Source organism: Chlamydotis macqueenii, chromosome 5, assembly GCF_036417535.1.
Source record: "Chlamydotis macqueenii isolate bChlMac1 chromosome 5, bChlMac1.mat, whole genome shotgun sequence".
Classification (NCBI taxonomy): Eukaryota; Metazoa; Chordata; class Aves; order Otidiformes; family Otididae; genus Chlamydotis; species Chlamydotis macqueenii.
Genome location: NC_141560.1, coordinates 11062598 through 11085805, shown reverse-complemented (window position 1 = coordinate 11085805; position 23208 = coordinate 11062598). Strand labels below are relative to the sequence as shown.

General features: G+C 40.4%; 1 protein-coding gene across 1 annotated transcript in view; it reads left to right on the top strand.

The window, feature by feature from the left end:
- ASPG (asparaginase) overlaps positions 1-15019 on the top strand; it is a 48715-nt gene extending 33696 nt beyond the window's left edge. The window contains exons 13-16 of the mRNA XM_086749040.1: positions 6004-6090; positions 12483-12582; positions 12906-12956; positions 14589-15019. Coding sequence (XP_086605166.1) covers positions 6004-6090; positions 12483-12582; positions 12906-12956; positions 14589-14597 — 247 coding nt within the window. The 3' untranslated portion in view covers positions 14598-15019. The remainder of the gene's footprint in view (positions 1-6003; positions 6091-12482; positions 12583-12905; positions 12957-14588) is intronic.
- Positions 15020-23208: the final 8189 nt, after the last annotated feature.

Here is a 23208-nt window from a genome sequence, read left to right as displayed (position 1 = left end):
CTGCCCTCCCCATTCTCACCAAGACCAGACTGTTTCAATTGGCACAAAATATACCGGTAGGTTGACATGTTTTAATCTTTCCCTTTCACCAGTGCTTTCCTGAGTCTCTTGTTGGGTGCCTGGTTTTTTGATTTTTTTCCCTTCCGCCCACTCATAATTATATGGGATGGCTGCATGGCTCTGCCTGCTTTGTGGATTTCCTCTTCCTGTTGTTCTGGATGTCAGCAGTCATGGACGTGCAATTTACTGGTCTTTTCCATGTTGTATAGTCCTGAGGAATGGCCATAGCACAGAATAAAAAAGTTATCAAAATTTAAAAGGATATCAAAATTTAATTTTAAAACACTTAGTTTTTATAGCCTGGGGATTAATACAGCCATTGGTCTTCTAACGTGTTAGAAGCTGCATTCCCTAATCTCCTACTGTTTCTTTGATCCGCTTTCAGCTCCTTATCTCCTATTCAGTTTGTATGATGGCAGGAGAAAAGCTTTTTTTCTGTAAAGGAGCTTGGAGTGATAGAATTTTCATGGTCTTCATGGATGTCTGTCCCCAAATATTTCTCCAGCTTTCTAATGTTGACAAGTTCACCTGGTCTGTCAGGCTGGAGTTAGCTCCCTGGGAGGTCTAACAGTCCCAGTTTTGCATTGGCTGCAGGAATAACTTGAAGGCTTTTTGTGTCTCAAGGACCAGATGTAGAAAACTCAACAGACTCTATTAAGTTGAGACCTGAAGTCCTCTGTGAAGTCCTGTGCTATTGCCATACCTACTGCATGGTCCCCTATGGCTTTGTAGTTATTGCTTTATCTCACATGTATTTAAGCCCTTCAGTGGCAAACCCTTAAAGCAAAAACAAGCCCAACAGCAAATCAAACAAATAACCTCGCAGTTGAATGGAGGTGGCTCTGGTCCAATGTGAGAAAATGCTAAAGCATTAGATACCATTAGATGTTCCTGCAAATCAGGCACCTACTTTTTTTACCGCACCCATCTACCGCCTGAGGAATTTCACATGAGCTTGTTGTTTGGATTCCTTAGCATTGCCACTCCTATATTAGACTCCTACTATGACTTTCAAGCTCTTTAAAACTGCACACCCATTTTGAGATATGGAATTGTAAAAGGAAACTGCACCATAACCATTTTCAGTTTCTCTTTTTGTTTCTACTGTTGGAATGAAAGGAAGACTTGACTTAGAACTAATCTCATAAATGTGTATTTATGATCTGCTGTGTACTCACACTCCATTTCACACTGATAAGCATATAAGGGAGAATGGTAAAGATCAGACAGCTGTATATGTGCGTAATTAGATACCCACTAAAAAGATTTCTGCTGTAGAAATATTTAAATTCTATTTATTAAACAGTTGTGTGCTGAAAGTGAAGAGATTATCCTGATGCAGTGTATAAAGTGGGAGAGAGGGAAGGGGGAAAACTGATCTTAATGAGCAGTCAATGCTTTAAACTGTTTAATATTGTAACTTTCTCAATTTTACTGACTATTGCATCAGCGTAATCCCATTTTCTGAGAATTAATATTTGTTTAATTGGCATTTAGCTGCAATACAGTATCCACTCATCTTAAAAATAGCTTTCTTCCAGTTTTTTATGTCACATTTCTCAGTGGCTTGCCTTTTAACCTAGCATGCAAACCTATATAATGATGACTGAGTTCTCTTTCCCATTTAGTAGTTTGCAAAGATGATCAGGAGTTATATCTCTTCTTAAAAGCTTTTTAACATAGCACTGACAGCTGGCAGACTAGCAACTTGATCTATATCAATGATAGTCTCTTAAATTTTTTTTACTTTAAGTGACTCTTTCTTTGTTTCTTTAGATGATAAAATGTGGAGTCCCTTTCTAAATAAGAGATAAACTACTGTATTTCCATTTTTTCATTTGTAACTCTGCAATTTGCATGTAGTCTCATTCACTCTATGTGTGAAGCTAAACAGACCACTGTTAATTTTGGCCAGTTGCTTGACATATCAAAATTAATAGCATTCCTTTAATTTCTTGGAGTACCCTCAAGGGATAATTAATTTTCAAAACAATAGAATAATATTTTTTTTTAATAACAGAAACTCTCTAAGCAGGAAAATGTCTTGAATAAAAATTGTGTATATTTTAGGTAGTAAAAGCACTTCCATTTACTTGTAGAGCAGTGGTAAAAGGTTGAAAATGGGGAGTTGCTCACACAGCGCTGTGAGAACATCAGATTAGAGGCAGTAAAATTACCTCCCACGTAAATATGAATTTAAATACTTTATATTTTGCAAGGTTACATTTACATTACTTTAGGAAACCTAAGGCAGAGTGAAAAACCTAACCACCACTGACTCCAGAAGTGCACTGAAGCCTGTCCTTACAGTGTTTGAGCCTAAATTCCCACTGATACCGTGCAGAAAACCGAACAAGTGAAACTAAGCTGATCCTGCCATAACCATTCCAGTTGCTAGGGGAGCAAGCATGAAAAAGAATGAAGCCAGTCAAGTTTGGATATACATTACACCTGCATTTCTTTAAAGAGAGTTGGTGGAAGGTGTGCACCCTAAGGCTCCAATCCTGCAAACTCTTACATGCATCTTAATTTCGCATGTGTGATTCATCCCTTTTGAAGTTGATTCACTTTTAATAAGTGTCTGCCAAGTCAAGGCCTAAGATGATCGGTACTGTACGGCACCTTGACTGCTGTGAATCCAGAGCCCTCACAAACTGGTAAAAGTTCAGGTGTTCTTATCTGGAAATCAGACTTTGCTCATAGCAGTGAATGTTGAAGACGGTGCCGAATCATTTATTTTGCTATTGCTCCATTAAAATATTAGTATACATGGGGGCTTTTATCTCCAGTATTACTAATAATGGAATCTAGCAGGGGGAGACACTAGAAACAATTTTGGTCTATTTGTTTTTTCCTTCAGAAAGCAGATGAATGCAGTGGTAGTACCAAAAGACTAACTTAAGTAACATGCAAAATAGCATTGTTTCTATAGCCTATGTCTGACCAAGAGCCAGAGTTTGGTAACAAACCGCACGAAGGAAAGGGAGAGTGAGGACCAGTTCACAGGTGACAATAGCTCCTCGTGGTTTTACCTATCAGATGGGGCTAGACTGGACAAGCAGCTGTGCACCCCAGGCTACAGGGTGATGTTGGCCTTCCCTCTACACCTTGAACTTTCACTGTCCAGCCGTTGCTCTGCTCTTGGTTTTGTGTTGTCACCTTAGAACAGGAATTGCATTTGAACTGTTCCCAAGAAGTTAATGGCTCATGACATCGTCTGAACTTCAGATCAGCTAAACTGTGACCTTTGTGGGGCTTTTGTAAAGCCGCAGGAGAGCAGCACTTAAAGAAACAACTTGTAAAGACAAATACCTCTCATGTGCCTAAGACATAACAGTATCAGAAAATTCACAGCCAGCCTCTTGAAATATGAATAATGCTCTTGTGGTAGGTATAAGACAGCAGAAGTGGTACTCTGATAGGGCTTAAGTTTCTACAGAATGTAGATACCGTGTGGGTGCAAGTAGGAACAAGCTGTAGTGCGACTTACCTCCCGCATAGTTTTCATGTTGAGTGATGGGAATGTGAGAGGTGGTCCGTTTGCTTTCTTTGAACGGATCTGCTTTTCATAGTCACAGTACAAAATTTAACACTTTTAAGTTGCACATTACTATTTGTCCCTGTTCTTCCTCTCCCTTACCCTTCCCGTAACAAGCAGTGGTATACAACACTTCCTCTTCTTCCCATCATATGAAGAAACGTGATTTTGAAAAATTCCCAGTCAGTGGAACATTGTACTTCTATTTAGAAATGGTTTATTGTAAGCATTTATTGTAAAAACTCTTAGTTTCAGTGCTTAAAGATTTATTTTACTTCAGACCTCTTTTTTTTCCTCATTTAAATTTGCTGTATTAAACATGTGGGCTAAATGCACACAAATCTGTGTATATTAAAGATTTATAGAGTCCCACTCGGAGTAGTAATGGCTGTGTGGCATAGGTGGGACATGAACATGAAGTGCTTTCTGAAGGGACTCTCACTATCAGTGAGGAGTAAATAGTTACAGTAGGGTAAAAAAAAAAAAAAAGCCTGGCTCTTCGCTGGGATACAGAGATACAGACTTCATATGGGGAGCATACTGAGGGAAGACACCGCTCAACATTATATGCTTTGCTGCCTTTTATCTTTTAGTGTTGTCCCATAGCATAGCTTTTATTTTAAAAAGCACTATTTTCATGCTGTGATTTTGACTATAAGGTGGCAGGTGAGGAATACTCGAGGGCAGTTGTTGGAGGGCAAGCAGACACTCCCCATGTTCAGTACTGTACCCAATGTGAGGTTGAGTGAACAGACATGTTCTACTTTAATCTATTTTAGGTCAAATTTATTTTCAGCTAATTACTGTTCTGCTTAATTCTGAACTAAAAATTTCATACATGTAAAATTCATTCTTCACGACAGATGGAAAAACAGGAAGCTATGCCATTATTTGCTGGCTCAAGGACATGCTTGTGGATGACTAGCCAGGTCGTAAGGGACCCACCTGAGAAAATATTTTAGATAACTGAACAAACATGCAGCATGTGCTGTTCCAGCAATACTTTGCCATGAAACAAAAAAAGATATTTTTAATTTTTTTTTTTTTTTTTTTTTAGCTGTCAGTTGAAACAAAGTACAGTTGTACAAAATCTGTCTGGTAGGTTAAATAACCTATGTTTGGAAACGCAAAATGATTCCTATAGCATCTGTAGAGTTCTCTGTTTAGTTCATAAATTAAGACCTTATATGAAACATATAAGCTTATATAGGCTTAATATAGATAACTGTAAAGTAACTTCTCAGTCAAGACGGAGCTTCCTAAAAAGAAGCAGAGGGATTAGATAAACAGTTTAGTCCAGTTCTAAAATGGAAAGGCCCATGGCTACCTACAAGAAAATGCAAGGGATTAAGTAGAACGTTTATGTGAGCTTATTTTTTAATTTTTAATTAATACAGATAAGTTTCTAGGTAATGGGCTAGGAAAGCCTATATATTTCATATTACAATGATATGCCTAACACTCTATTTTGAAGTGTTATGGTTTAGCAACTTACTTAAAAGAGGAACTTTTGAAACTATTCCTGATCTACTGGTATCATGCTCTTTCTGGAGGAAAAAAAAATAAACCTGTGTTTGGATTTGTGAACTAGATAATTTGTTTAGTAGAGGATCATGTTGTCACCTCCTTTTGGAACCTAGTTCTAAACTTTTCACTAGGTCACTTGTGAAAAATGTATTCTGCACATTTTTCATTTGTCATGTTATTTTCTATCCACGACAGTACCTCTAGAGACTGGCCTTTACCATAGACTTTCTCAAGCATCTGACTGAAGTATAGGAGTAGGCTGGTAGTGCTTAAATATCTATTTGTCCCTTTATCTGAAAGGAAATGACAAGGAGGACCTCCTAAGACTCCAGGTGGAAATAAATAATAAAAGTATTGGGAGGAGGGGATTAGGAAAAGATGTGCTTTTGTGGGATGTTTGTAAGAATACTTACCACAATTTTGAAGCTCTAAACACCTAATTAGCTTCTTGTGACATCTGTTTTACTTAAGACTGATACATATGGACATTGTATTCTGTAAAATACAGGAATGATGCTATGTCATAACTGTCCTCACTGTTTGCATGTATTTCAGTCACTAATATTTCAAGTGTTAAGTTAAGCTAGCACTAAAGGAAAGTAAATAAACATTCTTTAAAGAGAAAAGGATGCATTCCTTTCATTTTCAGAGCTGAACTTAACACTTCCATGAGCTTAGTATGTGAATGATCTTTTGACAGGGAGGGCAGATCTGTTTACTGATCTGTCACCTTGGAGAAGATTCATTGGTTCTGTGATAGTGGCGAATATCATATACACAGTCAGTAAAGTTCTTATATGAATAATGCTGGATTTAGGGAAAAAAAACACCCTACTGGTCAAGACACTTTCTCTGTTTTTTCTATTCCTTTCATAAAGGCACATGCAAGTGATTAATTTGTTACGAGAAACGGGAGCACACCTTTCAAGCCAGGACTTGGAGAATATTGGAACAGTACTCTGCAGGTAAATGTGATATAAGGTGAGATGGCCCTAAAATTAGCATGGAGGGGGATGGTTTTTCAGAAGAGACTCTCAGAATGAAGAACAGTGTGTAGACAACTTCCAAAAAAACAGTTGGGTCCCTGGCACATGACATGGCTATTTCTGTGCTAGACTAATAATGAGGAAAGAAGTGAAGTGATGAAATTAAGAATCAACTCTGTTGTCAGAGCACCAGAGAGAGCTCCAAAGTAGGGAGTATTGTGGGGATAAGTGAACTGGAAGCAAATATGCCCCATTTTTTCCAAGTACTTTCACTGAGGAAGGGTGAGGAGAAAGCTGTGCGAGGTGTGATTTAATATAATCTCTATTTGAGAATAAAGCTGCACATAGTGCATCATTTATATTTTCTTAAAATCCACTTTTCACTTACATGGTAATGATTTCTACTCTAACTAGCATATAACAGCATTCTTAAAAATAACTAAATAAAATAGACAAATAAGTTAAACCTCAAAACTTTTGAACAACTTCTCACTGTCTCTATATATAATTTTAAGAGGATATAATCCTCTGTTAAAGCTAGTTTTCCATACAGTTGGTTTTTATATATAAGGTGGTTTAATGATATGGATATATATTATGAAAAGAAATACATACTTGACTTTTTTTTTTTCCCGGTTCTGGTCCTGAATTACAATTCACTCTGAAAATTGTAAGAAGGTTTCATGTATTTCCTAAAATTACTTATGGTTTTTACTTCATTTATTCTTCTGTTCTTCTCAAAACCAAACAAAAAAACCTCTGAGTACCGGCCTTTATATCAAGACTTGGCAGGAAACCGTGAGACTTCTAGGGAACAGCCAGTGCTGTATATTGTCTGCAAAATTCTAAGGTCAAGGTAAAGTTTGTTCTGTATACAGACTGGACTCTGTCCTTGGAACAGTTCTGGAATCAAGAAATAGTAGCTGGAGTTTTTCAGTTGTTGTAACATGCTCAAAGGAGACTGGGTAATGAGACTTTTACCGTGAAGTTAAAATATGTGTTTCCCAGGACACTGCAAGTGATAGGACAGAACTAAACCCTTGGTTTGCGTAGTTTTCATCTGCCAAGAAAGCGAGAGGAGTGGCTTAGGGAGTAAAATTCCCTGCAAATAAACTGGCCCCTTACTTAGCCCTGGTGCCACATGCAGGACCAGTTTGGCTAGCTGACCTGGGAGTAATATGTCCAGAAAAAGAGATGAGAACAAGGGTCCTTTAGACAAAAAGTGGTTCTGATGCAGTTTGTTACAGCATTTTAAGGAGGATTATACACCCTGCATCAGTATTCCACGATCTCCTGTTGTTCAAAGCTGATTATTTTGATAATAAGCATTTAATATATTCAGAACTTGCATTGATGGCAGTAAGCTTAGTATAAAAACAATGCAAATCTTCCAAACAGAGAGTAGGAGTGCATGTGTATGCAGAGGCTGAATGAGAACTTGGTGTGGAGTGACATACTCGGGGGGAGAGGCTCTCCCAGCTCGGTGCGGGTCAGGAGCCAGGGCCATGGCTCTCTCCTGGCCGGCAGCTGGAGTAGCGGCTGCAGCCAGAGGCATGCCCACTGGCAGACGTCACTGCATGGCCTGAACCAGGAGCACAGCCAGCCTGAGGCAGCAGTCAGGCTTTAAGACAGCACCGAAGTGTCTCTGAACAGTGGCTCTTCCATCCACTGCTCCGGCAGAGCTGAAGGGCTTGCTTTCCTCTTGCTGTTCTAGAGGGCCTGGCATAGCCTTTTGCACCAAAGTGGACTTTTTCCACAGACCGTTATTCAGATGCCTAAAAGTTATTAAATCTGAGGTACTGGTGTTTGTCCTCCTGCCAAAATGTCTCAGATACTTATTCTGGAGTATCCTCAGATGACCTGACGGATGCACTCATTTCTCCAGCATGCTCAGGCTCACTTCCCTGTCCTGCCTCTTACCCCCTCCTTTGCAGACCCTGGCACCTTAATGGCAGTCAACATGTTTGCATGGCCAAGCTGCTGATAAAACAAGCTGTTTATAACATCTTCCCTTTGTCTATTTTGAACTATTTTTCTACATCTTTTCTATCTTGTAACGTGGCTTAAACTGCAATTTGTACCAGTCTGAATTTGTCACTGAGGTAATATGTCAGCTTCTTGGTGTTTAGAAGGACAAAACTGCTTGCTTTCTGATAAGCTCTGGGTTCTTGCACTTAGCTAACTTAACTTTTTTTTTCTCCCATACAGTTCTCTCTGAATTAGAAGCTATAATCACATTTCCCACCTCGCTACTTACCTATATTCAAACAAACTGGCTTTCATAAAAGACCATGAATAGTGATTTTTGTGTTCTAACACTGTCTCCTCAGCTTCCTTCTGTTTAGACTCATTATTTTAGAATAGAACTGAATAGTTCAGTTGGAAGATTTTGGAGTTAAAATAAAAATAAATGTGCTTCTTTGGCACTGGTGATGTTTGAGAGGAAAAGGAGTACCAGCTAGAACTGAGAGTTGGCCAGTATCAGCAGGAACTCTTGTGTAGGAAGTAGAGATGCACATAGGTGCAGCCAATATGATCTAGTTATTAAATCTTTCATGGTTTCACTTGCTGGTTTCTTTTTTTTAAGTGAGAGGTGTTAGTCTGATTTTTAGAATCACTTAATTGACGTTTGGTATCTGGTCCATGGCTTTGTTTTGAAATGAGAAAGAGGTCTCAATGTTAGTAATCTGTTAAAGATGTCAGAATCTCTTCTCATATTGCAGTAGTATTGTCATCTGCCTGCAAAACCAAACCATGACTAGATAAATTGGGACACTCAGACTTATTCTGAAGGCTTGTCAAGTTCTGGAGTTGGTAAACAGTTGCTTTGTGTTTGTGTTTTAAAGGAAAAAAAGTCTATATATAATTGAGATACTCTTTTCAAGTCTGTACTTCACAAAATTAAATAGCGGCATAAAGCCAAACCAGCTCTTTCATATTTTTAGATTTCGTAAAATGATATGATATAATATATAAGGATGCAGCACTTCAAAATCAGTAACTTGCAGAATAAGATGCCTCTACAATTTAACATAAACTTGGAGGATAAGGCTGGGAGAGGACAGATTAATATGCCTCTGCAGGAATTGGAACCAAGTTTCTAATACCTACTGTCTTTCAAAGAAATCTCTGTGTCTCAACTGAAAGAGAAGTGGAGATACAAGCTAATAGCAGCACTCCCAAATGTGTTCATGATACCAGTCCATGCCTTGTGCTGGACTTTTAATTTTCTTTTTTTTAGGATTTGGAAAAAAAAAAAAAAAAAAAAAAAAGAAGGAAAGAAGATTCTCTTCTGTCAGGGTGATGATACACCTGAAAAAAAAGCAAGCATTTCCTGATTGCTTTATATAGACACTGAAAAAGGAGAACTGCTGAAAAAGCAGAGCTTTGTATCCCTAGGAAAGATGAAATTCTGATACCTGAGGGGGCAGGAGGGAACCCCAAGATGTCCTTTAACTGTACTCATTCCTTCCCAGATAGAGAACTGCATTGGCCCTTGTCCTTATAACACTCAGAAACAGTGTTCCGAGCTTCACTCCTGTTTTGATGTACCTTGACAGAGCAGTAAACAGCAGCTCCTGTAACTGAGTTTACTTGATGGTAGCGTGACAGGAGGCACAAAATCAGAGAGCATAATTGCATTATCACTGTTCTTGTTATCTCAGCTCTGTCATCATAGCTACATTACCCATGCTGAAACTCTGAAATGGGGACATAATATTTTTTTTCTAAATGCAAGAGTTGTTAATAGGCAGCATACCTGGGATTATCTGCTGTAAAACATATCAATCAGAGTTGAGTAAAACATGGTAAGTAGTTCTTTGTCAACAAAGCAGGTTTTAAACATCCTGATAAGTGTATATTGCAGCTATTTCTATTCCATTTCATGATATGAAAATGAGGGACTTGCTGCTTAGAGGATGTACTTGTTGGAATTGCTGCCATAACTATCTGTTAGAAAAATAAAGAGCAAACGTCCCTATAGTGTGTGTTAGAAGTCCTATGTATATATTTGACTTTACATTTACAGCGTGTAAAGGAAATACAGATGCACTTGGCTTGACTATGGAGATCTAGAAGTGGAGAAAATGTTTTGCGGTGTTCTTGATTATAATCAATATAGTGAATAGCAGGTATCTTCTACTTAGGGTGATACCTGTTTTTTCTTGCAAGCTACATCACTTTTTGTTCTCTGGGTCACAGTCTCCATAGAATACATTTATCACTCGATTGGTAAAATGGCTGCTGCAAAATTGAAGATATTTCTATGTATTTGGATTGCTCTAATATCACGGAAGGAGACCACTTCACATTGTTGACCTTTGGCAATGTGGGTTAAATTGCTCTCTCAACAGGTGCTATTAGGCAGTTAATTTTCCAGTAAGTGCAGTAGTTCTTGTTTGTTGGTTACAGTGGTGCTAGCTGAATTGCCCTGCATATGTAGGTTGGTAGTATTTCTAAATGTGCTGGTCTTTACCCAAAGTGGTTTCCGCTTTGCACACAGCCGAACGACGAGATTTTGTTTGCCCAATGCAGTGCTTTCCTGTCCAGTGTTGGAGATGCTTGTAACTCTCACTTCCTAGGTAGTCTTTTTGATTGTTCCTTAATGCCAGGACCTTCCAGTGTCAGTGGCAGGAGACTTGTCTTTGTAAGATAATTCTTGTGTTCCAGAAGTGGCTGCTAAGCAATTTCTTCTCTGCTTTACTAATGCTTACACATTTTCTTTATTAATGCTTACTTTTTTCCTGCAGTCTCCTTAAAGATTTCCCACTGAGATCCCTGTTAGACCTTCTTTGCCTTCCTCTGTTTTCTTATGGCTTCTGAGGTGCCTTTTTTTGTGATGGCAGTTTTCATTAATGATTTATTGATCCTTTTTTTTCCATGATGTCAGACAGAAGCACTGTTAAACCTCATAGCACCCCACTGCCACTTCCTTGTCCCCCAGAGGTCCCATCTGTAGGTCTTCTGCCCTGCCTCAGGGTTGCTTGGAGGAATACAGAGACCATGTGCTTTCCCTTTCCCTGCCCAACCTCTACGACTGCTGTAAGCAAAAGCCTCTCTGACTTTCTCCTCAGACTGCTGCAATTAGAGGCTTCCACTCCCCTGAAAACATTTTTTTCAGGTACTTAAAGAGATTTAATCAACAACAGAAGTTATTTCAGCTTAGCAGAGAAGTGAATGTTGCAGCCTTGCTTTCAGGGTTTCTTCCATAAGCTTACCTGACTGTCTGCCCTTTGCATCTTCCAGCCTTCTCCACTCCACCAGATCTGATCTGCCCGGGTTGGCTGTCATACCCAGGAGCCCATCACCCTCCTCCATCCCTGCTGCCAGCAGTATGCTGTACTCCACGGCGAGCACTATTTAAGGCAGCAAACTCTGAACTTAATAAGTTTGGGGAGGGTTCCCCCCCTCTCTTAATGAGATTCAGCCTCACTTGATGATTATCAGCATGGTTCTGCTAAAACAATTTGTGAGCACTCGGCAAGCTGAGGTCTGAAGCCTGACAGCTGTTGGTATCCTGAGAAAACTGAAGGTAGTCCTCCCAGTCTTGCTTGGTACAGAGAGTCATCATGCTTTGGCATATGTGCAGCCTGTTAGCCCTTCTTTTACCAAAAAGTTAAAAATCAACCTTAAGTATTATAGATGAGACTACCCGCAGATGTGTGAAGAAACAATCTGGTATACATTCCTCTGAAAACTTTAATTCACTTATTCATATAGGATTAATTTTGATCCTTTCTATTGCTTGCTATACATGGCAGATACAGCTCATCTTTTTTTTTTTTTTCCCCTTGCTTGCTGCCCATTTAAATCTTACAAATTACCTTATAAAATTAAAAAAAAAAAGTAGCTGTGTTACTGTCCAAATGGTATCACATATGTGTGCTGTGATAATTTCTGATAGCAAACATAGTTATGGAAACTTGTGAAGGAGGTTTCTTAGTGGCTTTCAATAAGGCACATTGATCGCTTGCACATCTGCTTGTGCTCCCACTTACTCAGCTGCATCTTGATTTAGCCATTGCCCTCCCCTCAACTCATTTCATGAGATAAATATTGTGTTGTGAAATATGAAACTGCGTGACTTTTTTCCCCTTTGGTCATAGTCACACCCACTATGTGAAACTAGCCTGTTGTAAGTACTTATAGCACAGCCCTATTAATTTAAGGAACTGATTCATCAAGCTGTGTTGCTTGCTCAGCTATTCGAAGCTGTTGTAATAGTGTTCCTTTACTCACCTCTCTACCCTGGCAGCCATGTTGAGCCTGGTCTGGTTCAGCGTTTGCCTGCTAAGCTAATTGACAGGACCCTAGAGCACACTGAAATAGACTGAAAGATTTATAACCGATATTATTTTTTCTTTTTCCAGCCTTACAGCTAAAGGTGATCTGGATGGGCTGTATGCCTGGTACCTAGCTGGTGCAGACCTGGATCAAACTGGTTATGATGGCAGGAATCCTCTACAAGTAGTAAGTGTGCATACGGCTGTACTCCGTATGGCAAGCTAGCTGTTTGAGTAATAATGCACGCTGTCAGATAAAATTAGTTTGGGAAAAGTAAATGCTGCTTTGGGGACTATAAACCAGATTAGAGTTTGTTATAAACTCAAGTCTGGTGGTATTCTGAAGTAATAAATTGTTGGAGCCAGAATTTTCTCATCTATGTCAGAGGAATTAAAATTTAAATTGGATTTTAATTATTTTGTGGTAACATATTCTTACTTCCCACAAGTAAGTATTTGCATGTCCTGGTGCACAGGATGGGCAGGATTTATTAATGTTTTTACTTACAGGCAGAGGCTACAGGGCATAAGGAGGTTCTTGACTTCATTAGACAAAAGAAGGTAAGGTCTCATTTTCTAGTGCTAGATTTCTGAAACGTATAGATCGGCATATGCATCTGTGAAGGAGGATTTTGTATTTAAGCCCTAGTTCACCCTAGGGTATCTGGGTTCAGCTGCCATCTCTCCCTTAGTTTCTGACATGACTCTGAATACTTTAATCCTTCTTTGTAGAGTGGGGCTAATGTTTATTCCTCTTTCTGCCTGAGCTTTTTTATGGTGCATTCCACAGCGTGGTTCTGAACTTGGTTGGGAATCTAAACGCTACCAAAATAAAACCACTGCGGGCAGCAATGTTTTGTTCTGTTGGCCCATTGCAATAAATCGCTCCTGTCTTGCCTACATTAGAGAGGAAATGCCTTTTATCAGGCAGTTTTTCCAGGCCTGGTAATCAGGGTGCCGTGCCCACAACTTGGGAGCATACCGTTCTCCTGCAGAGCTGCAAGGCGATCACAACCGTTTGGCTGCTCAGCCTCCTGCTCAGGACGTGCCACGTGTGCTCTCCCTCTAGCTTTAGCGGAGCACCGTACACCAGCCCATCTTCTAGGTTAACATAGTCAACCTCTGAGGGAAACGTGGGGCAGATTCTTAATAGGCAGGAGTTAGTTGTACTACACACCCAGACTGTGGAAGGCTTCCTTTCAGCAGAGCGCTCTGCCGAGGGCTTGCTCCCCTCCGGGTGCAGGACAGGGCAGTGCCATGGCCGTGGCCTCTCTCTTACTCACACCTTACGTGTAGCTGCCTGGCTGTCTCTGGCACAGACTCCCAGCATGAATCTGTTTTGTGCTGCTAACATGCAAGGTGTGTTTCCCTAGCTGTGTGCGTGTGAGGCGGGTGCGAGCCTCGTGTTCCAAGCATCAGATCTGACAAGTCTCTCTATAGGAAACTTGTCTGGGCGTTTGACCTTCTCCCATGCTGTGCTGTAACTGGAGAGATTTAAAACACTTGCCTTTCATTTCTCAGAACTCCTTTCTGATGCAATATGTTGTTGATTTAGATATCTCTTCTCCAGTATACTGGAAAGTCTAATACCAATTTAAATTTGGGAGGAGATGATCTCCTTTATTTAATAAAATTAACACAAAATATAGTTAAAGGTTTTGCTGGATCCATGGCTACCTTGCCATTTGTCTGTCCCATTTGATCAATGTGAGTAAATTCAAGTGTACGTAAGTTGGGAACAGCAGCTGGAACTGGCCTAAATGAACACAGGACAGAATCAGGCATTTTTTACTTTCCTGTAAAGTTTGAGGGTTTCTTTTGGTTTTAGCTGATACAGAAGGATTAGATATAATCACAGTCTCGAGCATTTAAGTGGAAGTTTTCCAGTGTCCAGGATGAAGACACTAAAAATACCTTCAGAATATGAGTTATGTTGCAAAGGGATTTCCATTTTCAGTGAAAGAGGTCTGCAAAAGTCACTTTTATTTTGTAAGTAGGGAGCAAATGTGTTAAATCCTCAATTCCTACATAGATCATCTCTTGTTCCTTTGGACCGAGCCAGCAGTAGTGCAGGCAGTCTGAAGGAAGTCTTCAGTACCGCATGAGAACCTGCTTGGCAGGCTACAAGATAATTTTTCTCAGGAAGGTTTTGGATACTGCTTAGTTCTAAACATCCATTTTATCTTTCTCCAGAGGCTGTAGAAGATGGTCACTTCTCTTCAGAAATACCAGCTTTGAACATTAATGGTGTTAAGCCATTACAGGAGGAAAAGAGGAAAGGAACAATGGTAGCTGTGCTTGGAGCATGCAGGAAAGCTACAGCTAAGAAATATTCTTTACTTAGGATCACATTAAGTTCTACTGATTTTCTAAAAATTATTTGCTGCTTTATGTTTTAATCACTTGTTTGAAAATATTTCTTTATCAACAAGTGAGGCTGGAATGTATTACCTTTACTGTACAAGTTCTGGTTTGAGAGAAGCTTTTTGAATCTTCTTGTGTTAAATCAATGAGGACGGCGTTGCAGGCACAGCAAACAGAAACACTATGGTGAATTCATACTAAAAAAAAAACAGTGGATTGTCCATTTCTGGATTTCAACTAATAAAATCTCTAAGGAACAATGTTGGTTTCACTTTGTTTTTTGCAATAGCTTGTATCACTTGAGTTGCAATTATAGCAATTGTGAGTGTCAGTGCAAACAATTGGATCAGTCATGGGCATCTGCCTGCAGTTGTGTACTAATCTTCACCAATGTGTCACTATAAAACCTCACTTAAAATGAGTAGGAGGCAGATGCCATAAAGCATGTTTGTGGGACAGTCTAAGTGAATTGATTGTTTTGTTTCTAATAGCATCTTTCCCACATCCTGACCAGAATATAATCAAGATTGCTACATGCTGAACACATAATTCTTTGGACTGTAAATGCGATCTCAGTATTAACAGACCCCAAGTTTCAAGTCCCAACACTTTCAGACTAAAGAAAAAAAGCAATACATGTCTTTATAGCCGTGTCCGCCCTAGAATATGTAAACGTAGAGAATACTTCAGGCAAATGCATATATTGGAGATGGCAACTTTTAATTTCACCTACAGCTTCTGCAATAATCTATGTGGACTTTCTATCATCTGTTTCATCTGAAGGGAATCTTTGAAGTGCAGATAGTTTTTTCTTTTTCCTCTTTATACTCTTCAATCTTCCCACAGCTATTCTTATCATGGAGAAAAGCTGCATGGACTACTTGCTGAGCCTGCTAGTATTAAAAGATTCCCAAGGTATGTTGCATATCAGATCCTCCTAAAAGGTGGCAGCTGTGCATGTAGTCTGAGGAAACACTATATGTTCCAGTTAAAAACAAAACAAAAACATAAAAATACCTGAAATTTTCCTGTGAAGAGTAGCACACCACTACACTCACAAAAAAAATACAACTATGCTGTCACATTATTAAATAATTGATATTAAATAGCAATAAACATGTTTTAGATTGCATAAAATTAATACAGGATTAAATAAATTAAATCTAACATAAAAATTATGCTTCAAATTAATCACCTTTCTGCGGTCTTACCTATAAATACATAAAGGTAATCTATGTAACAAAGTAATGTTTGTGAAAACTTTTTAAATCAGGAGAAAAACCATGCACAGACTCTTCTTCCTACGGTATTTAGACCTGCTGTCTTAACTCTTGCCTAGTCAATAGTCTAAACGTTGGTTTATTAAGGAAATCCCTTGATAAACTTCTCTGCAAGTGACTTTCTTGGGATTGGAATATTTTCTTTTTAATGATTCTCAGATGCAATAATTTGTCCATAGCAGCATCCATTTATTTCTGTACCAGAATGACTGACTGCGACATAAACAGAAACATCAATATTTTCCTTATATCTTTCAGTAAGGGCTCATCTGATCTACAGAAAACTTTCGAAGCAATAACATTCCTGTATTTCTAAAATACAACATCCATCTAAAGTACCAAACATGCTTTCTTTTTCTTTTGAACAAAGAATGGTACTCTGGCATGAATTACTGAAATAATAGGTTAAAACTGAAGGAGAGGGAAGAAAACAGACAACCATTTTCTTCCTGCATATGAGCCAGGTAAAGACATGAAGAACATTTAGAAATGTGATCCAGTAAGAAGACTTTTAGTTAGAAGCTCATAAAGCTAAAATGAAATGGCTTAGGCCATGTTTACAGTGAGAACAAAGCAGTATCACTTTGTTTCTGACAAACCTTTACAGAAATACATATCCTAGTAATATGTTAACTCGCATGACAGTTCCTGCAACCTTCCAGAAAATCTGCAATTTACCTTATAAATATACTAATATCTAAAAAATCTTTTAATGACAAATGCATGAATGCAAATTTAACATTTATCTGAGAAAGAACTGGATCTCTTTCATATATGGCAAAATTCATTCAAGAACTGTAACGGTCATCAAATGTTACAAAAACTGTGCATAGGTTGCTGTTATTAAAAAAAGTGGCCAGGATCACCCAGTCAAGGCCAGAAACTTTAGCTCTTTATTCGATGTCGGGCACAAACTTCAGTAACGCTTTCGAGAACGTGTGTTTGTCTTGTTCGTCTATAACGCCCTTTGCTCTGTGCAGTGGATTTAATAATCATAATTATACTCTCTATGATAACTCCCAGTCTCACGATTATGGAGCAGATTCTCCTGGAAACCATGCTAAGGCACACGGAGAGCAAGGAGGTGGTTGGTGACAGCCAACATGGCTTCACCAAGGGCAGATTGTGCCTGACCAATTTGGTGGCCTTCTATGACGGGGTGACGGCATCGGTGGACAAGGGACGAGCAACTGACATCATCTACCTGGTCTTGTGCAAAGCTTTTGACACTGTCCCGCACGACATCCTTCTCTCTAAACTAGAGAGACATGGGTTTGATGGACGGACCACTCGGTGGATAAGGAGTTGGCTGGATGGCCGCACTCAGAGAGTGGTGGTCAATGGCTCAATGTCCATGTGGAGACCGGTCACGAGTGGCATCCCTCAGGGGTCCGTGCTGGGCCCGGCCCTGTTCAACATCTTTGTCGGCGACATGGACAGTGGGATAGAGTGCACCCTCAGCAAGTTCGACGACGACACCAAGTTGTGTGGTGCCGTCGACACGCTGGAAGGGAGGGATGCCATCCAGAGGGACCTTGACAGGCTGGAGAGGTGGGCCCGTGCCAACCTCATGAAGTTCAACCAGGCCAAGTGCAAGGTCCTGCACCTGGGTCATGGCAATCCCAGGCACAAATACAGACTGGGTGGAGAATGGATTGAGAGCAGCCCTGAGGAGAAGGACTTGGGAGTGCTGGTGGATGAGAAGCTTAACATGAGCAGGCAATGCGCCCTTGCGGCCCAGAAGGCCAGCCGCATCCTGGGCTGCATCAAGAGGAGCGTGGCCAGCAGGTCGAGGGAGGTGATTCTCCCCCTCTACTCTGCCCTGGTGAGACCCCACCTGGAGTACTGTGTCCAGTTCTGGAGCCCCCAACACAAGAAGGACATGGACCAGTTGGAGAAGGTCCAGAGGAGGGCCACGAAGATGATAAAAGGGCTGGAGCACCTCTCTTATGAGGACAGGCTGAGAGAGTTGGGGCTGTTCAGCCTGGAGAAGAGGAGGCTCCAGGGAGACCTGATAGCAGTCTTCCAGTACCTCAAGGGGGCCTACAAGAAAGATGGGGAAAGGCTGTTTAGTAGGGCCTGTTGCGATAGGACAAGAGGTAATGGTTTTAAAATAGAGGGGGATAGATTTAGATTAGAAATTAGGAAAAATTTTTTTACAATGAGAGTTATAGAACACTGGCACAGGTTGCCCAGAAAGGTGGTGGAGGCCCCATCTCTGGAAACGTTCAAGGCCAGGTTGGATGGGGCTCTGAGCAACCTGATCTAGTCAGGGATGTCCTTGCTCCTTGCAGGGGGGTTGGACTAGATGACCTTTGAAGGTCCCTTCCAACCCTAACCATTCTATGATTCTATGATTCTATTTGTGTGTAGTAACCCCTAAGCTTTACATTGTTATTGGTCAAAAGCAAAATCTTGTTATTAGTAAGGAAGGAAAATTCTACCCATTTATTTTATTTCAGTTACTGTAAGCAGCTGAGTGGTTTTTATTAGTTAAAGTATGCTATACATTCCAAGGGCAGCTTAATTTTTTTAAACATCCTAATTTTTCTCCTTCAGATCATGCCTGAAAAGATCAAATACATTCTTGTTTTTATCCAGCCATCTTCTGCTGGGTAAAGGTTTGCAGATGAAGCAGCTGTCCAGGGCCATTACTGATGCAGATAGCTCATTCTGTTGCTGGGACTAGCTGCAGGTCCATTTCCTAACTTCTGTAACAGCTTTAACTCCAATCACCCATGATGTCCATGTTCCCTTTCGTATCTATATCCAATTATAGTTTGTTAGATCTACCACATACTGCGAGGGCCATCTGCAGATGTGTGCTTGCTATTTTACACATAGTACGCATTGGAGGAGCGTGGTGGAAGCTGGATTAAGTTAGCTTTGCTTTTTTTTTTTTTTGATGTAGAAAAGCTTGTGACATTTTTTAGTATCACTTTTTAACACTTTTTGGAACATAAAGATGACATTGCAGTTTCTGTTAGAAAATGGCAGAGGCTTCCATTATTTTCCAACCTCACTCTAACAATGCAAGTGTCAGGGCTGCAGCTTTCCTTGCCCTGCAAAAGCACCCAGAGGTGAAATGCCACACCAGGAATGCACACGAGCGCCCGAGACAGCCTGCTAGTGTCAGAGAGACTGCTGCAGGTCTGTGACCATCCTGTCAGACGCAATTTCAGCAGTGACCATACAACAGCAGAAAAGCAGAGTTGATAATCTGAGACTCATAGCTGCTGCACAAATGTTGGATTTGTTTCCAGGGTTGGATCTTTTAAGCTGCAGTGATGTTCTGGGAATGAATGCTGGTGCTGGAACCTCTGCTGCCTCTCCACAGAGGAGACGCTGTGAATGCCTCCTGTAAAAGTCAAACATTACATCAATTCTACAGCTTTCTTCACTTGGGAGACAACACCCAGCTTCCACTTTGTTTCTTTTTCCTAATGATCCAGCTAATACTGCCGAGGGATAGGGACTGCTTGGCCTATGTCAGCACTTCCCCAACACTGCAGAAAGCAGAGATTTGCACAACTCACATGTCCAAGTTCCTATCTGGTCTGAGTTACAACTTTCCCTTCCTGAATGCAACCACTTTATTTTTTACTGATGTCTGAAAACATTAAGTTTCTGTTTGTAAATTCTCATACAAAACTTTTGTGATAGAAGGGCATTCTAAACTATATGAAAAATCAGCATGTGCTTGCTCTCTTGTTACATGTCATCTTGGCATGGTTAACATCTGTCAAGGCTGGCTGACCCACTGACAGGTTGACTGTGTCTGATCAGTACTTGCTGAATTAAATCAGCTGGCTGGCAAGGCTTCAGTATCTGGTTGTTCTCCTTAAATTGCTAAATAACTCCAGTTCTGCATATCGTAACTTAGAATTACTATACTGTGGCATGTCTCAGTCATCTCATACAAGGATTTTGGTGTTCAGTAACGAGTGATAATGAAATCTGTCATCTGGAACTAAACCCCTTTATCCTCCTTGAATCAGTTTCTTTATTTGCAGTCTTCTGAATTATGTGATCTACTGGGATTCTTCCAAAAAGATTGTAATCTAGTTGGAAGATTCCTGCTTTTTTAAGGTAGGTTTAAGTAGTGAAATGACTAGAGAGGGAAATGTATCCCTTGTACATAGAAGACAAAGTGCACTCAGTTCCACTTTTAGACAGTGCACTCAGTTCCACTGGTGGACCCGTAGCATGATCAAATTCAGACACAGGTGTAATCCCCTGCTCCAGGATCCATGCTGATCCCTGAATAGGACCTCCCAGAGCAGTGTAAGAATGCTTCTAGTTTCCAGCATCACAATTTGTTAGATCACTGAGATAAACCTGAAGTAATTGTATGATGGGTGAAAACAAGAAATTATACAGAACCGATCAAATGCATGCAGCATATGTCATCACAAGCATTGCTGATATGTTTGTGTCTCTTCCAAGTGGACTCTATCAGCAGTATAATCATCTTCGAGACTAGTAAGACTAGTCCTTCCATGATTCTTTAACCACATTTTATGACACTGTGGTGCTTGATTGCATGGTTGTAACAACACTTTCATTTCAGTGAGAGTCTCTCAGAAAAGCTAGTAATGTAGAAAGCTTACAAGATATGTAAAATACTCTACTGAACCATACAAATGAATCTGTGGGACTCAAACGTTGCCATTTTAGATAGTCCATGAGTCAGAATAAAATCTGGTACTACCAGATTTATTATTTGTGCAAAGTGTCTACCTGAAAATTACTTTAGAAACTTCATTAGACGTACATTTGTTTACCTGTGATCAGGTGAATGGGAAGAGGCAGAAGCCTGCATCTCAGAAGTGTCGCTGAGCAAGTATCCTGAATCATAGCAACAAAATGAAACGTCTAACGTAAAGCACACAAAAAAAGCACTACTTAAAGTGCCTTTATTCGGAAGAGCTGATACGAATCTCATCGTCAAAGGATTTGGTCCTTGATGTCCAAATCTATCTTGATGCCTGACCAAAACTGCTGCTGACAGAAGAGGAGATAACAAATGGGGACCACAACTCCTCACAGGCTCCATTGGCAGGGGAGAGGCAGTGCCCCTTTCCCCCTCACCCAGCCCTGCCCAGGCTCGCCTGTTCAGGCACGTTCAGCCGGTGCATATCTTGTGCACTCCCACTGGCATTTTGAGCTCCACACCGGCACCTCCCTCCTACTCTGGGATGCTGCACATCAGAGGGAGATGTCAGCCAAATCCATGGGAAGGTGCCAAGCAACAACATCCCGCAGCTTTGCTCCGCAGCCTCCTCCACACAAGCGCTTCCAGCCTTCAGCAACGCGCGACCTGATGCGTTGCACGTTGCACAACCAGACAGGAAAAGGCTGAGGGATTGTTCTCAGTCTTGCAGCACCAATAAACACCACAATAAACAGCCACTCTCTCAAGCCGCGGTACTCCTTCACATCTTTTCAGCTTCAAAATGGGGACAGAACGGTGGCCAGGGGAGGTGTTACCTGGCCAGCACTGTCTGCTTAGTAGCATATGCAGCGTTTCTGAGCACAGATGAGCCCATTAATCACAGGTTTGTGTGCACAATATACGTGTTTTCTCTGTAGTGCCACTGTTGTAGATTCTATTACGCTCTTGTGCTTGGTGTTCAACAGCCACAGACCCTGGTTTTAAGAGCTTACAAGTGAAATTAGGTGAGACTCCACGCAGTGAAAGGTGGTAAGAAAGGGGCAAGAGAATGACAATAATGTTTGTTTACAGCAGCTGGTTCTGTCTACACCTTGATTTCCAATTATTTAACATTAAATGATGAATTATTAGCATAGAAGGGGAATGACAGTCCTGGCAATTCAGTAGCAATGGTTCAGTAACAAAGAAAAGAATTTCAGGGTGAAGGAAAAGGAATCTTAATGGCAATCTTTTTCTGAGAGATAAGGACAATTACAACAGAGAGTTGTAAATTAATCCTGTCATATGCAAGAAGCTGCTGTGCTGGGGAGATTCTCTGAAGGTGATGCCTGTGCATGAATAATTACACTTGCATCTTTCAGGGTATGGCTTCCTTCCTGGATGTGTTTTGCTGTGGATCTTTCTGACCAAGGCCCAGTAAAAGTGGGATTTTGATGCATCAAATTCTTTCTGTGGCACATCTGAATTTCCGATTCCCACTGAAGGGTCAGTTTTGGGTGACATGATTCCCAGCACCCTTGAGGCAAGACACCCAGCAGAGTCCTGTAGAGCTCCAGGGTTTCAGGACAAAGACAGTGGCTGTTATCTCTGCCGACTGACAAGAGTGTGATGTGAAATAAGTCAGTTTATTTACTTGGACCACTTTAACCGAGCTTTTTGCCCACAACTATGTCACCATTCACCACTGTTGTTTGGAAAGTTCTATATTCAAGGACATAAAAGCAGAAATACGAGATGCTGCTAAAAATCACCACGCTACTTCAGTGCAAAGTCACACTCTGATTCTGTATCTTCAATGTCTTGAACCAGCAAATACTTAGGAGATCTCAATAGATGGTCAAATCATTAGCAATGACTTCCTCTCCGATGGCTGTATTGGACAATACATGTAATTCTGCTAACTCTGAAAAACCAGCTGGTTGGTGAAGGTGAAAAATAAATTTGGTACAAGGTTTGATGGCTACTGCCATTAAGCATTGCAATCAATTACAAAGTTATTAAAGTACACTTAGCACACAGCAGTGAATCTTAAATATGAATTGCTTGGCTGAGATGTTCAGAAAAAGCTAGTGATTTCAAGTGCCAGCTTCCAGGGTCTAACCTGAACCTACCATTAACGTAGAATAAAAGGTGGCTGGCATTTTATGAAAGTCAGCTCTTCTTCTAGTCTGTAGAGTCAGGCACGTGGGAAGTGAGGCATTCAAAATTACTGGTCATGTCTTAATCATGTTCATTGGCTATTTAATTTGTATTTTTATTTCAAAGAAAAAAAGAAAAAAGAAAAAAATTTCTCAAAACAACACAACACCAAAAAAAAAAAGGAGGAGAAAGGAGAATTGATTGTGAGGAGATTAAAAAAAAAGTAACTATGAGACCAAACTTTCCTGAAATTTGGTAAAAATACTACAGAGATTGTTTGTCCAGAGTTGATTGCAAAACAGGACTTGGTGGATTCCATTTCTCATACACACATCTCCAACTGTCATCGCAACGG